General features: G+C 39.2%; 1 protein-coding gene across 1 annotated transcript in view; it reads left to right on the plus strand.

The window, feature by feature from the left end:
* The window catches only part of LOC128687418 (ATP-dependent DNA/RNA helicase DHX36), a gene marked incomplete at its 5' end in the record, with an annotated part of 271669 nt that overhangs the window by 187971 nt on the left and 59797 nt on the right, over positions 1–23901 (plus strand). The window contains 2 exon segments of the mRNA XM_070092756.1: positions 4680–4750; positions 14028–14266. Of these exon segments, the coding sequence (XP_069948857.1) occupies positions 4680–4750; positions 14028–14266 (310 nt within the window).

The raw sequence follows: 23901 nt of genomic DNA on the forward strand, positions 1-23901 counted from the left end.
GCTCGACCTGGTTGAGCTTGTCTTGGAGAGCTTGAACGTTGAAGCTCCTGGGAGTTATGAAGAGAATGTCGTCAACATAACGGAGCCAGGTGAAAGTCGAAGGGATAATGGTGGAGAAACGCTCGGCTTCCAGATGTTCCATGTATGAGTTCGCCAGGAAGGCACTGAGTGGCGAGCCCATGGGTAGACCAAAAGTCTGTTGAAAGAGGTGATTTTCGGTGGGCATTAAACATCTTCAACACACCCAGAGAAGACACTACCGAGAAGAGATACATAGTCCTCCCCACCAACTCCATTGCCAAACATGTTTCCAACATCTTTTCCAATACCTCATTCCAAGTATCTACCTCCACAACCACGACCATCAAGGACATCACCAGTAGTAGACAGGACAAGCTTCCATCCTCTGCCGGGGTATACATAATCCCTTGTAATGACTGCAACAAATTATACATGGGCAAAACATCAAGAGACCTCCAAACACGTATTTCAGAACACCAATACGCAAGCAGGACTGATCATACAAGGAATGCCTGTGTACAACATCGCAATTCACACAACCATTTAGTTAACTACAGAAACTCAAGACTTATCGCCACAGAAGACAACACTCAATGCCGAAGAATCCTGGAATCATCGCTCATCTCTATAACCAACAATTTCAACCAGACCAATGGCTTCTATAACATAGCTGAACCACCTGCCAAGAAACTTCTTCATTGCTATCCCACATAAGAACATAGAACACTGCAGAAGGTCTACTCACAACTTGTCCAATACCCCTGCCAAGCTACCCAAGACTCTATAACCCCACCCGGTAGATCATCAGATGCAGCATTCTCCACCTGACCTCAACATTCTGAACCTGACTATAAATACTCAGGTACCTTCCACCCCAGGTAGATCTGTTTGTGACTTGAAAAAGCCCACTGTGTGGGTGAAACGTTGTCAATAAAGGATCACATTATATTGCATATGTGTTTATATTTCCATTGTGTCTGTGTTTTATACCATTTATTTTCACCTAGTTGGGTTATTGAGGCTAAAACCTTAGGTATTTTCAAATTTAGGTTGGATAAATACATGAGTGAGAGGGGTTGGATTTGAGTGGGACTTGCATATGAGTGGATAGTTTTTTTTTTTTCTCAACAAGTCGGCCGTCTCCCACCGAGGCAGGGTGACCCAAAAAAGAAAGAAAATCCCCAAAAATAAAATACTTTCATCATCATTCAACACTTTCACCTCACTCACACATAATCACTGCTTTTGCAGAGGTGCTCAGAACACAACAGTTTAGAAGCATATACATGTAAAGATACACAACATATCCCTCCAAACTGCTAATATCCCGAAACCCCTCCTTTAGAATGAAGGCATTGCACTTCCCATTTCCAGGACTCAAGTCCGGCTATATAAAAAATAACCGGTTTCCCTGAATCCCTTCACTAAATATTACCCTGCTCACACTCCAACAGATCGTCAGGTCCCAAATACCATTTGTCTCCATTCATTTCTATCGAACACGCTCATGCACGCCTCCTGGAAGTCCAAGCCCCTCACCCATAAAACCTCCCTTACCCCTTCCTTCCAACCTTTTCGAGGACGACCCCTACCCCGTCTTCCTTCTCCTACCGATTTAAATGCTTTCCATGTCATTCTACTTTGATCCATTCTCTTTAAATGACCAAACCACCTCAACAACCCCTCCTAAGCCCCCTCACTAATACTTTTATTAACTCCACACCTTCGAATTATCTGCATAATATTTGCACCACACATTGCCCTTAGACAGGACATCTCCACTGCCTTCAAACGTCTCCTCGCTGCTGCATTCACAACCCAAGCTTCACACCCATATAAGAGTGTTGGTACTACTATACTTTCATACATTCCCATCTTTGCCTCCATAGATAATGTTTTTTGACTCCACATATACCTCAACGCACCACTCACCTTTTTTCCCTCATCAATTCTATGATTAACCTCATCCTTCATAAATCCATCCGCCGACACGTCAACTCCCAAGTATCTGGAAACATTCACTTCTTCCATACTCCTCCTTCCCAATTTGATATTCAATTTTTCTTTATCTAAATCATTTGATACCCTCATCACCTTACTCTTTTCTATGTTCACTTTCAACTTTCTACCTTTACACACACTCCCAAACTCATCCACTAACCTTTGCAATTTTTCTTTAGAATCTCCCATAAGCACAGTATCATCAGCAAAAAGTAACTGTGTCAATTCCCATTTTGTATTTGATTCCCCATAATTTAATCCCACCCCTCTCCCGAACACCCTAGCATTTACTTCTTTTACAACCCCATCTATAAATATATTAAACAACCATGGTGACATCTCACATCCCTGCCTAAGACCTACTTTTACTGGGAAGTAGTCTCCCTCTCTTCTACACACCCTAACTTGAGCCTCACTATCCTCATAAAAAAACTCTACAATATTTAATAACTTACCGCCTATTCCATATACTTGCAACATTTGCCACATTGCTCCCCTGTCCACTCTACCATATGCCTTTTCTAAATCCATAAATGCAATAAAAATTTTCCTACCCTTATCTAAATACTGTTCACATATATGCTTCAATGTAAACACTTCATCTACACATCCCCTATCCACTCTGAAACCTCCTTGCTCATCCGCAATCCTACATTCTGTCTTACCTCTAATTCTTTGAATTATAACCCTACCATACACTTTTCCTAGTATACTCAGTAAACTTATTCCTCTATAATTTTTACAATCTCTTTTGTTCCCCTTCCCTTTATATAAAGGGACTATACATGCTCTCTGCCAATCCCTAGGTACCTTCCCCTCTTTCATACATTTATTAAACAAAAGAACCAACCATTCCAACACTATATCCCCCCTGCTGTTAACATTTCTGTCATGATCCCATCAGTTCCAGCTGCTTTTCCTCCTCTCATTCTACGTAATGCCTCACGTACCTCCCCCACACTTACATTCTGCTCTTCTTCACTCCTAAAAGATGGTATACCTCCCTGGCCAGTGCATGAAATTACCTCCTCCCTTTCTTCCTCAGCATTTAAAAGTTCCTCAAAATATTCTCGCCATCTTCCTAATACCTCCATCTCCCCATCTACTCACTCACCTACTCTGTTTTTAACTGACAAATCCATATGTTCCCTAGGCTTTCTTAACTTGTTTAACTCACTCCAAATTTTTTTCTTATTTTCATTAAAATTTCTTGACAGTGCCTCTCCCACTCTATCATCTGCTCTCCTTTTGCACTCTCTCACCACTCTCTTTACCTTTCTTTTACTCTCCATATACTCTGCTCTTCTTATAACACTTCTGCTTTTTAAAAACCTCTCATAAGCTAACTTTTTCTCTTTTACCACACCCTTTACTTCATCATTCCACCAATCACTCCTCTTTCCTCCTGCCCCCACCCTCCTATAACCACACCCTAACCTGAGCCTCACTTTCCTCATAAAAACTCTTTACATCATTTAACAACTTACTACCTATTCCATATACTTGCAACATCTGCCACATTGCTTCCCTATCCACTCTATCATATGCCTTTTCTAAATCCATAAATGCAGTGAAAACTTCCCTACCTTTATCTAAATATTAAATAATAATATGTAGAGACATGTAGAGAGAATGGAGCGAAATAGAATGACTTCAAGAGTGTATCAGTCTGTAGTGGAAGGAAGGCGGGGTAGGGGTCGGCCTAGGAAAGGTTGGAGGGAGGGGGTAAAGGAGGTTTTGTGTGCGAGGGGCTTGGACTTCCAGCAGGCGTGCGTGAGCGTGTTTGATAGGAGTGAATGGAGACGAATGGTTTTTAATACTTGACGTGCTGTTGGAGTGTGAGCAAAGTAACATTTATGAAGGGATTCAGGGAAACCGGCAGGCCGGACTTTAGTCCTGGAGATGGGAATTACAGTGCCTGCACTCTGAAGGAGGGGTGTTAATGTTGCAGTTTAAAAACTGTAGTGTAAAGCACCCTTCTGGCAAGACAGTGATGGAGTGAATGATGGTGAAAGTTTTTCTTTTTCGGGCCACCCTGCCTTGGTGGGAATCGGCCAGTGTGATAATAAAATAAATAAAATAATATTAGCATTATATTGAAATATTTTCTCCTGCCTCTGGGGTGGTTTTTTGGGGGCTGAAATGGATTAATGGCATTTCAATTAATTTCAGTGAGGAAAATTGACTTGATATATGTGTATGAGCAAAATGACTTACAAGCTCTGTCATGGAACGAATTAAACTCACAAGTCAAGGTACCACTGTACTTGATGTACAGGTCAAGCGGACATGTCTAGTTCACGTGAATCTGCCTCTGGGATTGTATTTTTTTTGAGGGAATGTTAACAATTTTCATGGTTAAACTTAATGGAATTTTTAAAGAAATTCATCTCATTTTATAATAGGATTTGATTTTAAGTATCATACTTGCTTAACATAAAATTGTGTGACTGAACATATTTAAAACTCGTCTTGTTACTAAAGTATTTTTCGCAATGTAGTGTATGGAAAATAAGCTTCTTTGCCTTCATGACTATTGTATTGTAATTAATCACAAGATTCTTAATCATTTTCAATGTGATTCATTAGTCTTTATCCTGTGCCATTATAAAATGAAGCTATTTATTTCTTTATTAAGTATTAACTTTTTCTTTCAGAAACTTTAGGAAACAGTTCATGAGCCTGTTGTATGAACACAAGTTTGTCAATACCTGTAATCCCCGGGCAGGTAAGACCGTTGTCAAATATTGACCATTATCAAGATGTTGCATAACTGTTCATATGATGTATTGGATTTAGTGTTATACAGTATAATGAAAGAAACTAAATCTATATATTTTCTGCTTTCCTTTTCTTGGTCTTTAAACAAATTTTCTTTTACATATCCAGTCCAGGTTTGTTCTGTAGAGTTTATTTGCATTTTAGCTGGTTTTGACACAGTTCTCTAATTATTGTATTCTCACTGCTGCTAAACTTGTATACAGTACTCCTTTTCCCCCATAACCAGGAGGTACAAGACAGAACACACATGTACTGTACCACAAAGTACTGTATGCAGTTATTTTTTTTTTATTAACACACTGGCCGATTCCCACCAAGGCAGGGTGGCCCGAAAAAGAAAAACTTTCACCATCATTCACTCCATCACTGTCTTGCCAGAAGGGTGCTTTACACTACAGTTTTTAAACTGCAACATTAACACCCCTCCTTCAGAGTGCAGGCACTGTACTTCCCATCTCCAGGACTAAAGTCCGGCCTGCCGGTTTCCCTGAACCCCTTCATAAATGTTACTTTGCTCACACTCCAACAGCACGTCAAGTATTAAAAACAATTTGTCTCCATTCACTCCTATCAAACACGCTCACGCATGCCTGCTGGAAGTCCAAGCCCCTCGCACACAAAACCTCCTTTACCCCCTCCCTCCAACCTTTCCTAGACCGACCCCTACCCCGCCTTCCTTCCACTACAGACTGATACACTCTTGAAGTCATTCTGTTTCGCTCCATTCTCTCTACATGTCCGAACCACCTCAACAACCCTTCCTCAGCCCTCTGGACAACAGTTTTGGTAATCCCGCACCTCCTCCTAACTTCCAAACTACGAATTCTCTGCATTATATTCACACCACACATTGCCCTCAGACATGACATCTCCACTGCAGTTGATCCCACAAATTTGCCAAGTTCCTAATTTGGAGGATTTGATTATCTAATGTTTTATAATAATAGTCAGCCTGCAAATAAGTTTGATTATTCACAGGTTTTTTCATAATATCCAATTTTTCAGGCTTGGCATATGACCGCTAAATTGAAAACTAATAATACAGTTTTTTAAATTGTGTTTGATGGCCTTAATATGTCCAACTCTATCTTCTTAATGGTCATTCATTCTTACAAATTTCAATTTTAACTAGATTAGGAGAATCTGGATTCTTAAATCCTTTTCATGGCAGAATATTTAGGCCTTTAAAAGACATGTTTTGCTAACTTTTTTACATGATTGAAACTAGTAAATTTTGTGTTGCCCATACAGGCTTGAAGGTTGATAATTCAAAAACCATGTAGGGGTTATGAAATGCTAAGTTTGTGCAAGATAAAAATTGCACTCAAACATAACAGGGTAGTACTGCATGACAGCATCCTGTCAGCCAACATTAGAGGATTCGTTACTAATGTTGAAGAGCTTACAGAAATTTTGTGAACACTGGATGTCCTAGCATGATTGCTGTTGTTGAAACATTTTTGGATGACAGGACTGGAAAATTTTGGCAAGAATTGCTGGCTTCACTTCATGGATGAGAAGAGACAGGCAAGGGCAAATTGAATGCTTCTCTAAAAGTGTACATGCCCAGCCCATTGATGTCACCATCCCTACTCACCTAGGAATAATGTTCTTCAAGCTATGCATAAACACTAGTACCTCTGTACTATCCCAACAGAACAAGGTGAGGAATCTACACTTGCAGGCTGGCTGTGGGACAGAGAAAATTGGCCGGCCCTTTGCTCTGAGCTTACCACCTCTGATTGGAATGCTCTTCTCCAAGGTGATGTTGACAACCAAGTGAATGCCTTCAATGGACACATCCTTAATAAGAACACATCCCTCATTAGCAGTATGTGACAAAGCCTGTAGATCAGCATTCGTTTGGTTTTCATTGTAGAGAGGCTGCTACTGCTAGGTACAAGGCTTGGTGAAGGTATAAGAGGCATCCCACTACCTGTAACAGGACCCTGTATAGGCAAGCCTTTAGGCATATTGGTGAAATCCAAAAGTGGGTCATCTCTCAATGGGATTCTGACACAAAAAGAAAGCTGGCAAGTAGAGCGAGCTCCAAAACCTGGTGGTCATTGGTCAAGGACAGACAAGGTTATGGGCCTGATGAACTTATTCCACCTCTAAATCAACAGGATGGGACCATCTGTACTAGTTGTCAAGAGAAAGATGACCCCTCTGCTGGACACTTTGCTGCCGAGATGCAAGTTCCTGATCCAGCAAGAGACTCTCCATGGCTGGTTGCAAGAACTGTGCCAAAGCTGTCAGTAGTGAAAGTAGGGCAGGAGGAGGTGTATCTTCTTAAATCGTTGGATCAAAAAATGGCTGTGGGCCTAGATAAATTGAGCCCAAGATTGCCGAGTAGATTTGCAGACCAGCTAGCAGCACCTCTAACTCGTATTTATCAGCACTGCCTAGCAGTGTAAATGGCCTTCTCTGGGGAAAGAGGCAGATGTAGTCCCTGTTCACAAAAAGAAGAGCAGAGCAGAAATCAGTCACTGGTAAGTTCCTGGAGATGCTTATCTCACAGCAGATGACAGGTTTTCGATTAACACTTACTCCTTTGTGACCGTCAATATGGCTTCAGAAAAGGTTACTCTGCTTCTCATCTCTTGTTAAACCTCAACACAAGGTGGTACCAGACACTTCATGAATCCAAAGTCAGCTGTGTAGTAACACTGGACATTGCTGGTGCTTTCAGCTGAGTATGGCATCAGGGACTCTTGGCAAAACTGTAAACACTGGGAATTGCAGGCTCTACACTATATCTCCTCAGTGATTACCTTCAAGATAGATATAGATTTAAGTGTAGTTCTCAATGGGACAGAGTCAGCAAGATATCCTATTGGGGCAAGTGTTCCACTTGGAAGTGTGCTTGGGCCATTGTTAGGAAATGTCTATTTCAGTGAAATTCTTCATCTCATCCCAGTCCCATGCATATCCAGATGACTGGACTCTGACATTTACATATCCAAGAGAGGAAATGCCAGCTGCTTTAAGCTACATCAATCCCCAGCTTACAACTGTATCAGTCTTGGGTAAATGATGGCAGGTCACATTTACTCCCGAGAAAACACAGGTGTTGATGGTCTCTAGGCACCATGATAGTAATGGTAAAGCTGTCATAAGAATAAATGGGAGAGTGTTGGTACCTGGGGACAAAGTATACATCTTTGGGGTGAAATTTGACTCCAAACTGACCATGAAGAACCATGTTGTATATCTTGCAAACAAGGTGGGCTGGAAGCTTACAATACTAAGACATATTTCGCATCTGCGCAAGTGTATGGTGTAGGAGGTAGGTTACTGAAAGCAGTGAAGAGTTTTTACGAGGATAGTGAGGCTCAAGTTAGAGTATGTAGGAAAGAGGGAAATTTTTTCCCAGTAAAAGTAGGCCTTAGACAAGGATGTGTGATGTCACCGTGGTTGTTTAATATATTTATAGATGGGGTTGTAAGAGAAGTAAATGCGAGGGTCTTGGCAAGAGGCGTGGAGTTAAAAGATAAAGAATCACACACAAAGTGGGAGTTGTCACAGCTGCTCTTTGCTGATGACACTGTGCTCTTGGGAGATTCTGAAGAGAAGTTGCAGAGATTGGTGGATGAATTTGGTAGGGTGTGCAAAAGAAGAAAATTAAAGGTGAATACAGGAAAGAGTAAGGTTATGAGGATAACAAAAAGATTAGGTGATGAAAGATTGGATATCAGATTGGAGGGAGAGAGTATGGAGGAGGTGAACGTATTCAGATATTTGGGAGTGGACGTGTCAGCGGATGGGTCTATGAAAGATGAGGTGAATCATAGAATTGACGAGGGAAAAAGAGTGAGTGGTGCACTTAGGAGTCTGTGGAGACAAAGAACTTTGTCCTTGGAGGCAAAGAGGGGAATGTATGAGAGTATAGTTTTACCAACGCTCTTATATGGGTGTGAAGCGTGGGTGATGAATGTTGCAGCGAGGAGAAGGCTGGAGGGAGTGGAGATGTCATGTCTGAGGGCAATGTGTGGTGTGAATATAATGCAGAGAATTCGTAGTTTGGAAGTTAGGAGGAGGTGCGGGATTACCAAAACTGTTGTCCAGAGGGCTGAGGAAGGGTTGTTGAGGTGGTTCGGACATGTAGAGAGAATGGAGCGATACAGAATGACTTCAAGAGTGTATCAGTCTGTAGTGGAAGGAAGGCGGGGTAGGGGTCGGCCTAGGAAAGGTTGGAGGGAGGGGGTAAAGGAGGTTTTGTGTGCGAGGGGCTTGGACTTCCAGCAGGCATGCGTGAGCGTGTTTGATAGGAGTGAATGGAGACAAATGGTTTTTAATACTTGACGTGCTGTTGGAGTGTGAGCAAAGTAACATTTATGAAGGGATTCAGGGAAACCGGCAGGCCGGACTTGAGTCCTGGAGATGGGAAGTACAGTGCCTGCACTCTGAAGGAGGGGTGTTAATGTTACAGTTTGAAAACTGTAGTGTAAAGCACCCTTCTGGCAAGACAGTGATGGAGTGAATGATAGTGAAAGTTTTTCTTTTTCGGGCCACCCTGCCTTGGTGGGAATCGGCCAGTGTGATAATAAAATAAAAAATTTCACATCTGTGTGACAGTAGAGGTTGCAAAAATTATGTACACTCACACCTTAAGTATGCTCCACTTTCTTGGATTTCCTGTCCCCCATCTCATCAGCGACTTCTTGACAGAGTAGAGAATGGAGCAAGGTGCCTCATCTCTTGCCTGGACCCGGCCTGGATATCTCTTGTCATTTCAGCAGAGCCTTCAACACTAGACGGATGTGAGCAGCCTTACTGTTGTGTATTAACCCATTCAGGGCCCACAGGCCCTCTTAGAGACTTGTTCTCAGGGTCCCCCATTTTTCAAAGAAAAAAAATAATTTTTTCTTAAGAAAAGATAGAGCATCTTTTCCCGATCATAATGACACCAAAAGTATGAAATTTGATGGAAAATTTACGGAATTATGCTCTTGCGAAGCTAGCGGTCTCGACGATGTTTACGCATCGGCGATTTTGCCCACCTTCAGCCCTATTTTCAGTGTACATGTACTAGTCAACAAAAATCATACTTATTTAGCTAGAACTTCATTTTTTCTATCAAATGAGTACAAGAAACCACCCATTTACCGATTTCAACTATCCAATACAGTGGTCAGAATTTATCAATTTTGCCAATTTCACACAAATTTCAAGAGATGCCAATTTCCAAATAGGGTCCAGAATAAACAAGAAAGACATTCCTGGCACTAAAATAACATTTCCTCTGTTCATTAGTCATGTCCCCACGCCCCCCTTACATTCTTTTGCTTTCCATTTTGAATTTTTATTCTCACAAAAAAAATAGAAGATTTACTGTTATGCAGACTATTGCATTAGTGTAGAAATGGTATAAATAATATCAGCGCACTTGTGAAAGAATATTAGACTCACCAGTTGACGTGTATTGGACGCTTAGCATGATTTGTTTACTTTTGAACTTTGGTAAAAATCGAACATTTCTGCTACTTTGAGCTCAATTTCAAGGTACTTTTCATTGTAAAACTAGTCAAAATCATCTCAATTTCTGTAATATGTCTCCCATTCTATCAAATGAGACCAGGAAAACTAGAATACAACAATAAATACCATACGAAAATACAGTGCAAAGTCACTGTTTTAATCCAAAAACATAGTCAAAGTTTTTTTTTCTCATTACGCACTGTGTGCTGCTGGATTTTTTTTATACCGCGCACACTGACCACATAGACCCATTCTTTCATATGTAGTCCTTCCAGCTTTCTCACACTAGATTTGAAGGCGCTAGAATTTATGAGTACTAGAGGAGGCCTGGTCACAGACCGGGCCGCGGGAGCGTTGACCCCCGAAACTCTCTCCAGGTAAACTCCAGGTACGTCAAGGACCCTGGCACGTAAGCCGTATTAGTACAGCCGAAACCCTGAAAGGGTTAAACCAATATTGTAAAAGTACTACACACGGCTCCACTCCAAGGACAGGAATAAGTGTGCTTCTACACGACAAGATGGAAAGCAAGCAGCAACTCCACTCTGGCTGTACCTTTCTCCAGAACATCGCTATATCTGAGATCATTTATTCCTAGGATGACTTGAGTCTGGACCATGTTCATACAACATAGTGATATCAGTGAAATAAAGTCAGTTGATCAAATGAAATTGCTGGCCCACAGATGGCTCCAATTTCATCTTGTAATAAAAGGATTTCAAATGAGCTCTTAGCTTTTATTTTTTTTTTTTTTTTTTTTTTTTTTTACACAAGGTTTGACAAGGTTAGGTTAAGAATCCCTAACTTTGTTGACAAGCTATTTACAAGTTAAGAATTACTAACTATTGATAAGCTAAGAGCTGTTACCTACATCAGCTCACTTGAAGGCATTTTTATTGTTATGAAATATGCAAGTAGGGAACAGGATGAAGTTGGAGCCATCTGTGGGTCAGCATTTTCATTTGGTCAACTGACTTCATCACATTGACATCATAATGCTGTACGAATGTGTTCCAGACTCAAGTCATCCTAGGGATAAATGATCTCAGATAAAGTGATGTTCTGGAGAAGGGTACAGCCAAAGTGAAGTTGCTGCTTTCTGCAGCAACTTCACTTTGGCTGTACCCTTCTCCAGCGAGAAGCTTGCTTCTCGCTGTCCTCGAAATGGAGCCAAGTGTGGTACTTTGACAATGTTGGCCTTGTACATAACAGTAAGGCCACCCACACCCCTCCTGTGTTGAAGGCTCTGCTGAAATGACGGATCTATCCAGGATTGGTCCTGGCAAGAGATGAGACGTCTTGCTCTGTTCTCTACTCTGTCAAGCAGTCGCGGATGAGAGGGGGGCAGGCAAACCAAAAAAGTGGAACATACTCAAGGTGTGAGCGTACTCATGCCTCATACAGAATCTTGCAACCCCTACTGTCAAGCAGATGTGAGATACGGCAAAGTGCTGTAAGCTTCCTGGCTTCCTTCTTTGCAAGATTTACAACGTGGTTCTTCATGGTCACTTTGGAGTCAAATTTCACCCCAAGAATATCAACTTCTTCCCCAGGTACCAACGCTCTCCCGTTCATGCTTACTACTGCACCGGCATTACCATTATGGTGCCTAGAGACCATCATCATTTGTGTTTTCTCAGGTGCAAATGTTATCTGCCATTGATTTTCCCTGTCTGATATAGCTCTTAGCTGGTGATTGATGTAGCTTAGAGCAGCTGTCATTTCTTCTCTTGGATAAGTAAATGTCAGAGTACAGTCGTCTGCATATGCATGGGATTTTGGGATGAGATGAGGAAGGTCATTGAATTAGACATTCCATAACAGTGGTCCCATTACACTTCCTTGTGGAACACTTGCCCCAATAGGATGTCTTGCTGATTCTGTTCCATTGAGAACTACCCTTAGAGATCTACCATGAAGGTAATCACTGAGGAGACGTAGCATAAAGCCGTCAATTCCCAGGGCTTGTAGTTTCGCCAAGAGGCCCTGGTGCCACACCCAGTCGAAAGCACCAGCAATGTGCAGTGCTACCACACAGCTGACTTTGGATTCATCCAGTGACTGGTGCCATTTAGTGGAGAGGTTTAACAACAGATCAGCAGCAGAGTAACCTTTCCTGAAACCATACTGACGGTCACAAAGTAGTGAGTAGTAATAAAAAAACTGTCATTTGTCTTGAGATTATTGTCTCAAGGATCTTGCCAGTGATTGACTAGAGTGACACTGGTCTGTAGTTGCTATTTCTGCTCTGCTCTTCTTTTTGTGAATGGACTACATTTGCCTCTTTCCACAGAGAAGGCCATTTACACTGTACTAAGCAGTGCTGAAAGATGTGAGTTAGAGGTGCTGTTAGCTGGTCTGCATATCTTATCAGCAATCTTGGGCTCAACTTGTCTTGTCCCACAGCCTTTTCTTGGTCAAGCAATTTTAGAAGGAATTGCACCTCCTCCTGCCTTATTGTCACCACTGATAGTTTTGACACAGTTCTTGCAGCTAGCCAAGGAGAGTCCCTTACAGGATCAGGAACTCACATTTTGGTAGCAAAATGTTCGGCAAAGAAGTCCGCTTTCTCTTGACTACTAGTAAAGGTGGTCCCATCCTGTCAATTTAGAGGTGGAATGAGTTCATCAGGCAGATAACCTTGTCTGTCCTTGGCCAAGGACCACCAGGTTTTGAAGCCTACTCTACCGGATGCTAGCTTTCTTTTTGTGTACACCTCCATTTAGCGATGACCCACTTTTGAACTTCACCCATATGCCTACAGGATGTCTCTTATACCTTCACCATGCCTTGTACTTAGCAGTAGCAGCCTCTCTACAACAAAAGCCAAACCAAGGCTGATCTGTATGCTTCATCACATATTGCCGGTGATGGATGTGTTCTTGTTGTAGATTGAGGATGTGTCCAGTGAAGGCCTTCACTTGGTTGTCAACATCCCCTTGGAGAAGAGCATTCCAATCGGTGGTGGCGAGCTCAGAGCAAAGGGCTGGCCAATTACCTCTTTTCCATAGCCAGGTTGTGTGTGTGGACTCCTCACCTCGTTTTGTTGGGTTCTTAAGTGCTGTAAAAACAGCCTTGTGTTCAGACGATCCAACATAGCCGAGGAGTTAACAAGTGTAGACTATGCCTTCTGCCAGATCACTCACCACTGGGTCAAGGGAGGAGCCAGAGATGTGAGTAAGGAAATCAATAAAGTTTCTCATGTCAAATACTTCAAGAAGGTCATCAAAGCCCCTCTATATAAGGTGTTGATTGAGGTCACCAACAACTATGATATGTTGATAGTTGTGTTGAAGCAGAAGGGTGTCCTCATTTTCCATTATGAAGTTGATGGGGTCTGCATGTTTCCACTGAGGTCTGTACATTGCACATACTAGTACAGAGGTACTAGTCTGTATGCATAGCTTGAAGAACATCATTTCAAGATGAGTAGGAATGGCAACATCAGTGTGCTATTGTCTCTCGCTCTGTCTCTCTCTGTCTCTCTTGTAAGCCGAGGTTCCACTATATTGCTTCCAAGTAATGTGTTAAATTTTTCAGAATTTTTGTCATTCGACACAGCTCTATTTTAATACAATTTTTATGACCTGTAAACTAGTGTAAAACTTCAGTCAAATGACCTAAATTATGCTCTAGCTTAACTTTATCTCTCCCAACAGTGTGCTAGTAATATTTGACATAAGAGGCTTAGGTGTTGATGTGGTTATGTACAAATACACTACAAGTAAACCATATCCCAACAGGTGAAGTCAACCGTAATTCTGAAAATTTAGCTCTAGTGCGAGCTATCATCACTGCAGGCCTTTACCCTAATGTAGCTCGAGTCTTGCCAAACAGTGGGCGACCTAGTCCCCATAAACCAGTGAGGATTCGAACAGCACAAGAAAAGCGAGTTGCATTGCACCCAAAGTCAGTGAATGAGAAGGAAAGGAAATTTGAGCATCCATGGCTGATATACAGAGAAAAAATTAAGTCATCACAGGTAAATTATTATACAGTACAGCTAAAGTTTTATTATATTTCTTTTATGTAATCCAGGGTTAATAATTCATTTACTTTATTTCAGCTTATTTACTCTTTGCTTAAACATATACATTTAATAATCAGGTCACATATATACAGTTGAATTATGTATGTACTATACTAGCACAACTTCAAAATAATGCTCTAATATGTGAATGGAGAAATCCCTACAACTGTTGACAAAAGTTAGGCCAAAGCTGGAGTATGCAGCTGTAATATGGTGTGCAAATAAAAATATAAAATAGACAAATAAACTAACAAATATAAAGAAAGAAGAAAAATGATAAACACTAAAAACATCCTCGCTTGTAAGTAGGAGGGGGGAAAATAATTATAATAACCAATAAAATCATCATGAAAAGTAAATAAAAGATTTTTTAGCATCATTAACCCTTTAACTGTCCGACATACTAGTATGCAGGTCCTGGTACTGGACGCAGTGAGTCACATCTGAGTCCTGATAATATTATTTGCCAGTCTGAATTTTTCTGGGTTATCCTAGGTAATTTACCCTATGTATAATTGTATTTATGTATACCTGTGAGACAGACAGACACCTGACTGACTGACTGCCCGCCCGCCCGACCAACCGATCGATCTTCAGTGACACTTCAATCTGTGTTAGAACTATCACTTGGGAAGAAAATATTCTCAGTTCGAGGAAGAGTGAGGTCTTCCTTACCACTTGGCTTGGTGACAAAGACACACTGAATTACCACTCCCACAATGCAGTGCAGCTGCCTAGATTTTTTCCTACTGTGTACACTAACCACACAAACCCATTCTATCACATGTAGGCCTACAGCTTTCTTGCGCTCAATTTGAAGGCACTAGAATTTATGCGTACAAGTACGTGACCAACCCTCAAAGGGTTAGCTACTAGGGATGACTGTGTCTTATGTGTTAGTTCGCATCACTAGCAAAAGTAAACAAAGGAACCAGGAGCTGTTGTTCCACCACCAGCTTCCCTACCAGCAAACAGTGTGCAAGTGACTCAAAGATGACTTATTCAGTCAAAATTTATTACAGTTTCATGATACTAACGGTGGAATTCAGCCACAACGCACACTAGGTATATAACCCAGAATAACCCAGTAAAGTCAGTGTGAATAATTCCCATTGTTTTGATGAGTAATACACTATGAAATAATTGTAATATTATAAGCAGTCATACATAGCCTTAGGAGACCAAAATAGTAGAAAAAATACGATAAAGTAACAGTTTTAAAGTACGTATACTGAACATATAACCCAGTAAAGTGTATCAATATTTCCATGTTTTGAGGAGTATTACACTGGGAAACAATTATAATGTTATAATTATTTCTTGTACATAGCTTTAGAAGACTAAAATAGAAAAAAAATTAATTAAAACCAGTCATTCTTTATATATACTGATTATTTCAAGTGAAGCAATGTTTGAAGTGCTAAAACACCTTGAAACATGTCTAAAAATTAGTATTTATATATAGCATTAAACATAAAAGCATTTAAAAAAGAGCAAGTCTTCTTTCAACAAACCGGCCACATCCTAATGAGGTATGGCGCCCCAAAAAGAAAAATGAAAGTTTCTCTTTTGGCTTACGGAGGAAGAATTCTGTTCCACTTCCCTATGGAGAGAAAAACAATCGTGTACGTCAAATTGTAAAATGTAATCATTGCTGGCACTTTAATGCTGTTGTTGATTAGCAATCATTTTACATCAACTTCAACACTCAGTAAAATCACAAGTTTTAATCAGATTTCATTCATTTTAATCTTATTCGATTCAGAAAGACAAACTCTATCAATCTGTAAGAATTTTTTTTTTTTTTTTTTTTTTAAATCTTCCACCCCCACACACTTTTTTTTTTTTCCTAGATCTCCCACCGTTAAAGGGTTAATACCGAGATGTCATGGTTGTAAATAAAGAAGAAAACTTTGCCTAAAGAAGAAAACTTTGTCTGCAGCATTCTGGGCACGCGGCCCATCACAGGGGAGCTGGACGAAGTATTCGAGATGTAGCTCTGAGTTACCTATGTTGTTTTACTTTCTGTTGTATTTTTGTTAATGTTTGGCCAATGTATTTTGTCTCTAAATAAAACATACTTGAAATATAGGGGGTGGTAGGAGAAAATTCTCAAACAGCTTCAGGGAGAACCTTGAGTTTTTCCTGAAGCAAGTTTATTCTTTTCTCTGAGGATGAGGGTCCCTACGACAGTTCTAGAGGTGGTACCTCCCTATATATATATATATATATATATATATATATATAGAGAGAGAGAGAGAGAGAGAGAGAGAGATATATATAGAGAGAGAGAGATATATATATATATATATATATAGAGAGAGAGAGAGATATGTATATATATATAGAGAGAGAGAGAGAGAGATATATATATAGAGAGAGAGAGAGAGATATATATATAGAGAGAGATAGATAGATAGATATAAGAATCTTTCCTCCGTAAGCCATGCGTGTTGTAAAAGTCAACTAAAATGCCGGGAACAATGGGCTAGTAACCCCTTTTCCTGTAAAGATTACTAAAAAGAATAAGAAGAAAATTGTCAAAGTGGGAAGTCTGAATGTGCGTGGATGTTGTGCAAATGGTAAGAAAGAGATGATTGTGGATGTTATGAATGAGAAGAAACTGGATGTCCTGGCTTTAAGTGAAACAAAGCTGAAGGGGGTGGGAGAGTTTCAATGGAGAGGAATAAATGGGATTAGGTCAGGGGTTTCAAATAGAGTTAGAGCTAAAGAAGGAGTAGCAATAATGTTGAAGGATAAGCTATGGCAGGAAAAGAGGGACTACAAATGCATAAATTCAAGGATTATGTGGAGTAAAATAAAGATTGGATGTGAAAAGTGGGTTATAGTAAGCGTGTATGCACCTGGAGAAGAGAGAAGTGTAGAGGAGAGAGAGAGATTCTGGGAAATGTTGAGTGAATGCGTGGGGAGTTTTGAATCAAGTGTGAGAGTAATGGTGGTTGGGGATTTCAATGCTAAAGTGGGTAAAAATGTTATGGAGGGAGTAGTAGGTAAATTTGGGGTGCCAGGGGTAAATGTAAATGGGGAGCCTTTAATTGAGCTATGTGTAGAAAGAAATTTGGTAATAAGTAATACATATTTTATGAAAAAGAGGATAAATAAATATACAAGGTATGATGTAGCACGTAATGAAAGTAGTTTATTAGATTATGTATTGGTGGATAAAAGGTTGATGGGTAGGCTCCAGGATGTACATGTTTATAGAGGGGCAACTGATATATCAGATCATTATTTAGTTGTAGCTACAGTTAGAGTAAGAGGTAGGGGAAAAGAGGAAGGTGGCAACAACAAGTAAGAGGGAGGTGAAAGTGTATAAACTAAGGGAGGAGGAAGTTCGGGCGAGATATAAGCGACTGTTGGCAGAAAGGTGGGCTAGTGCAAAGATGAGTAGTGGGGGGGTTGAAGAGGGTTGGAATAGTTTTAAAAATGCAGTATTAGAATGTGGGGCAGAAGTTTGTGGTTATAGGAGGGTGGGGACAGGAGGAAAGAGGAGTGATTGGTGGAATGATGAAGTAAAGGGTGTGATAAAAGAGAAAAAGGTAGCTTACGAGAGGTTTTTACAAAGCAGAAGTGTTATAAGAAGAGCAGAGTATATGGAGAGTAAAAGAAAGGTGAAGAGAGTGGTGAGAGAGTGCAAAAGGAGAGCAGATGAAAGAGTGGGAGAGGCACTGTCAAGAAATTTTAATGAAAATAAGAAAAAATTTTGGAGTGAGTTAAACAAGTTAAGAAAGCCTAGGGAAAGTATGGATTTGTCCATTAAAAACAGAGTAGGGAAGTTAGTAGATGGGGAGAGGGAGGTATTAGGTAGATGGCGAGAATATTTTGAGGAACTTTTAAATGTTGAGGAAGAAAGGGAGGTGGTAATTTCATGCACTGGCCAGGGAGGTATACCATCTTTTAGGAGTGAAGAAGAGCAGAATGTAAGTGTGGTGGAGGTACGTGAGGCATTACGTAGAATGAAAGGGGGTAAAGCAGCTGGAACTGATGGGATCATGACAGAAATGTTAAAAGCAGGGGGGGATATAGTGTTGGAGTGGTTGGTACTTTTGTTTAACCCTTTCAGGGTCCAAGGCCCAAATCTGGAGTCACGCACCAGTGTCCAAGAATTTTCAAAAAAAAAATTTGTTATTTTTTCTTATGAAATCGTAGAGAATCTTTTTGTGAAGGTAATAAAACAAAAAGTACGAAATTTGGTGGAAAATTGACGAAATTATGCTCTCGCGAATTTTGATGTGTCAGCGACATTTACGAATCGGCGATTTTGCCGACTTTGACTCCCATTTTAGGCCAATTACATTATTCCAATCAACCAAATTCTTAGCTATTTCACTAGTATTACTTCTATTCTATCGATTGAGCACAAGAAATCGCCAAGTCAACTGTTTCAACTACAAAATAAAGTGATCGGAAATTGTTAATTTGGCCAATTTAACACAAAGTTCAAAATATTCCAATTTCAAAATAGGGTCCAGAATAAACAATGTAGGCATTCCTGGCACTAAACTAACGTTTCCTCTGTTCATTAGTTATGTTTTGAGGCTTTACAAATAAATTCCATTTTGATTTTTTATTCACATAATGAATTTTTGTTCACACCAAAAAATAGAAGATTTACTGTTATGCAATACTGTAATAATTGTATAAATATCATCACCATATTTGTGAATGTATATTAGACCCACCAGCTGACGTGTATTAGACGTGTGTGGTCGTTTGTTTACTCTTGAATATCGGCCAAAATTTAACATTTCCGCTACTTTGAGCTCAGTTTCAAGCCATTTCCAGTGCTAAAACCAATCAAAATCATCTCTATTTCTGTAATATGTCTTCCATTCTATCAAATGAGACCAAGAAATCGCAAATACAACTATAAAAAACATACGAAAAAAACACTGCAAAGTTGCTGTTTTAATCGAAAAATCATGATTTAAGTTTTTTTCTCTCATACACAGTGTGCTGCAGGATCTGTTTTATGTGGTGCACACATACCACATAGATGTATTCTCTTATATCTAGGCCCAAATGTACCACTCACAGTTTATCAGAGTGAGCTGAGCTCATGGCGTAGATCTACGGTTTGGACCCTAAACATAAAGCCGTAGATCTACGGGACGGACCCTGAAAGGGTTAATAAATGTATGAAAGAGGGGAAGGTACCTAGGGATTGGCGGAGAGCATGTATAGTCCCTTTATATAAAGGGAAAGGGGACAAAAGAGATTGTAAAAATTATAGAGGAATAAGTTTACTGAGTATACCAGGAAAAGTATACGGTAGGGTTATAATTGAAAGAATTAGAGGTAAGACAGAATGTAGAATTGCGGATGAGCAAGGAGGCTTCAGAGTGGGTAGGGGATGTGTAGATCAAGTGTTTACATTGAAGCATATATGTGAACAGTATTTAGATAAAGGTAGGGAAGTTTTTATTGCATTTATGGATTTAGAAAAGGCATATGATAGAGTGGATAGAGGAGCAATGTGGCAGATGTTGCAAGTTTATGGAATAGGTGGTAAGTTACTAAATGCTGTAAAGAGCTTTTATGAGGATAGTGAGGCTCAGGTTAGGGTGTGTAGAAGAGAGGGAGAATACTTCCCGGTAAAAGTAGGTCTTAGACAGGGATGTGTAATGTCACCATGGTTGTTTAATATATTTATAGATGGGGTTGTAAAAGAAGTAAATGCTAGGGTGTTCAGGAGAGGGGTAGGATTAAATTATGGGGAATCAAATTCAAAATGGGAATTGACACAGTTACTTTTTGCTGATGATACTGTGCTTATGGGAGATTCTAAAGAAAAATTGCGAAGGTTAGTGGATGAGGTTGAGAATGTGTGTAAAGGTAGAAAGTTGAAAGTGAACATAGAAAAGAGTAAGGTGATGAGGGTATCAAATGATTTAGATAAAGAAAAATTGGATATCAAATTGGGGAGGAGGAGTATGGAAGAAGTGAATGTTTTCAGATACTTGGGAGTTGACGTGTCGGCGGATGGATTTATGAAGGATAAGGTTAATCATAGAATTGATGAGGGAAAAAAGGTGAGTGGTGCGTTGAGGTATATGTGGAGTCAAAAAACGTTATCTATGGAGGCAAACAAGGGAATGTATGAAAGTATAGTAGTACCAACACTCTTATATGGATGTGAAGCTTGGGTGGTAAATGCAGCAGCGAGGAGACGGTTGGAGGCAGTGGAGATGTCCTGTCTAAGGGCAATGTGTGGTGTAAATATTATGCAGAAAATTCGGAGTGTGGAAATTAGGAGAAGGTGTGGAGTTAATAAAAGCATTAGTCAGAGGGCAGAAGAGGGGTTGTTGAGGTGGTTTGGTCATTTAGAGAGATTGGATCAAAGTAGAATGACATGGAAAGCATATAAATCTATAGGGGAAGGAAAGAGGGGTAGGGGTCGTCCTCGAAAGGGTTGGAAAGAGGGGGTAAAGGAGGTTTTGTGGGCGAGGGGCTTGGACTTCCAGCAAGCGTGCATGAGCGTGTTAGATAGGAGTGAATGGAGACGAATGATACTTGGGACCTGACGATCTGTTGGAGTGTGAGCAGGGTAATATTTAGTGAAGGGATTCAGGGAAACCAGTTATTTTCTTATAGTCGGACTTGAGTCCTGGAAAAGGGAAGTACAATGCCTGCACTTTAAAGGAGTGGTTTGGGATATTGGCAGTTTGGAGGGATATGTTGTGTATCTTTATGCGTATATGCTTCTAAACTGTTGTATTCTGGGCACCTCTGCAAAAGCAGTGATAATGTGTGAGTGTGGTGAAAGTGTTGAATGATGATGAAAGTATTTTCTTTTTGGGGATTTTCTTTCTTTTTTGGGTCACCCTGCCTCGGTGGGAGACGACCGACTTGTTGAAAATATATATATAGATATATATATATAGATATATATATATAGATATATATAGATAGATATATATAGATAGATATATATAGATATATATAGATAGATAGATATATATAGATATATATAGATATATATAGATATATATAGATATAGATATATATATAGATATATATATAGATATATATATAGATATATATATAGATATATATATAGATATATTATATATATATATATATATATATATATATATATATATATGTCGTGCCGAATATGTAAAACTGGTCAATTAGCAAGAACTCATTTAAAATTAAGTCCTTTCTAAAATTTTCTCTTATACGTTTAAAGATATATTTTTTTCATTAATGTTAATGTAAAAGTTTGTAATTTTGTACCAAAAGAATCTGAGAAAACTTACCTAACCTTATTATAACAAGAACAATTTATTTTCGCCTAACCTAACTAATTATATTTTAGATTTGTTTACAATAATTTAATACTAAACAAACACAGTGAAATATATTTTTTTCGTTAGGTTCAGAATGATTTTGGCGAAATTATTGCATACACAAATTTTCACTTGTCCTATATGTCAAGATGAGCGTTGCTATTTAAGCCAAGATCGCAAGTTCTGCCTATTCGGCACGACATATATATATATATATATATATATATATATATATATATATATATATATATATGTATATATATATATATATAATATATATATATATATATATATATATATATGTATATATATATATTTATTTATTTTTTATTTTTTTTAATTTTTATTTTTTTTATTTTTTTTATTTTATTTTATTGTATTTTATTTATTTTATTTTATTTATTTTATTTATTTATTTTTTATTATTATTTTTTTTTCCAACATACTGACCATATCCCATCGAGGCAAGATGACCTAAAAAGAAAAACGAAAGTTTTTCCTTTTACATTTAGTAGATTATACAGGAGGAGGGGTTACTAGCCCCTTGCTCCTAGCATTTTAGTGGCTTCTTATGACACACATGACTTACTAAGAAAGAAGTCTGGGGTTGATAGAGAGTGTGTATAGTTCCTTTATATAAAGGGAAGGGTGACAGAGAAGAATGTAAAAAATATAGGGGAAGAAGTCTCTTGAGTATACCTGGTAAAGTGTATGGTAGAATTATTATTGAAAGAATTAGAGGTAAGATGGAGAGCAGGATCGCAGATGACCAAGGAGGATTTAGGATGGGTAGGGGATGTGTAGACCAAGTGTTTACATTGAAGCATAAAAATGAAGAATATTTAGATAAAGGTAGAGAATTTTTTGTTACTTTTATGGATTTAGAAAAGGCTTATGATAGGGTGGATAGGGAAGGGAGCAATGTGGAAGATGTTGCAAGTGTATGGAATAGGTGGTAAGTTACTAAATGCTGTAAAGAATTTTTTTGAGGATAGTGATGCTCAGGTTAGGGTGTGTAGGAGAGAGGGAGATTACTTTTCAGTAAAAGTAGGTCTTAGACAGGGATGTGTAATGTCACCATGATTGTTTTAACACCTTTATAGATGGGGGTTGTAAAGAGGTAAATGCTAGTGTATTGGAGAGAAGGGTGGGATTAAATTTTGTGAATTAAAATACAAAATGAGAATTGTCACAGTTATTTTTTGCTGATGATACTGTGCTTCACAGTATCATCAGCAAAAAAGTTGTAGCAGAAACCAGGAAGACTTGCACAGATGAAGGGGAAGTAGCAGGGAAAGAATAGAGACATTTTTATAGTCTGAGTGGATGTAACTGTATTTTGAGAAAGATGTTGTTTAAGGCAACTTTGTGGTAGTATCAACAAAAGTAATTAATAAATGGCCACTACATTATAGACCAGATGAATTCCAGGCTAATGATCATGAAAAAATGGTTTCCTTCAGTTACTTGATGGCTACCAGGTGAGCCCTGGAGAAAAAGTTTAGCCTTGTTAGAGGTACAGTATCTACAGCAACCTCCATGTTAATTTAAAATTTTCATTACTTCACAAGGTGGGTGATTCAAAAGGCATAAGAATCTGGTGACACAGTGGCAAGCTTTTCTTTATTGATCTTGTACCTGTTGGCTTCTGGAAGCAACAGTCTATTTGACTAAGTAATACACAGTGCAACCAGACTCCAGACTGGGTTTTAAGAGTAGAGCAACTCTCAGAGCCAGTTACAGACATATCCTCCACACTCACCATAGTGCCCTCCAAAATAAAACTCTAAACATAATATTGACCTTGGGTGTTAAAGAGATACTGACAGATATTTACCCTTTTGCTGTCCATCACGTACAATTAGAACCACGACTTTGAGCTCAGGATCTCTTGCTTAATTCTATGTCGTGAGCTCGGCTTACTTAGATAAGCTATGAGTGAAATTTTGACCTTGATATGAGAGAATGGGCCTGTTTGGTGTGTGTACATCCTATAAAAATAATCGCTGCCCCACTTGGTGCATGATAGGAAAAGCAAAACTCTGATCATATATTTGGTTTAAAATAGTGACTTTGTTTCCTGTAATGGTTTTATTGCCTGTTTCTTGGTATCATTCGATTGAATGGAAGACATATTACTGAAATATAGATGATTTTGGTTGGTTTCAGGACCAAAAGTAGTTTGAAATGGGGCTCAAAGTAGCAGAAATGTTTAATTTTTGCCACTTTTTCTGAAGATGGGTAAGGCCCCCTTAACCTCTCCATGCACTTGCA

This window comes from Cherax quadricarinatus, chromosome 40 (genome assembly GCF_038502225.1).
Source record: "Cherax quadricarinatus isolate ZL_2023a chromosome 40, ASM3850222v1, whole genome shotgun sequence".
NCBI classification, from domain to species: domain Eukaryota; kingdom Metazoa; phylum Arthropoda; class Malacostraca; order Decapoda; family Parastacidae; genus Cherax; species Cherax quadricarinatus.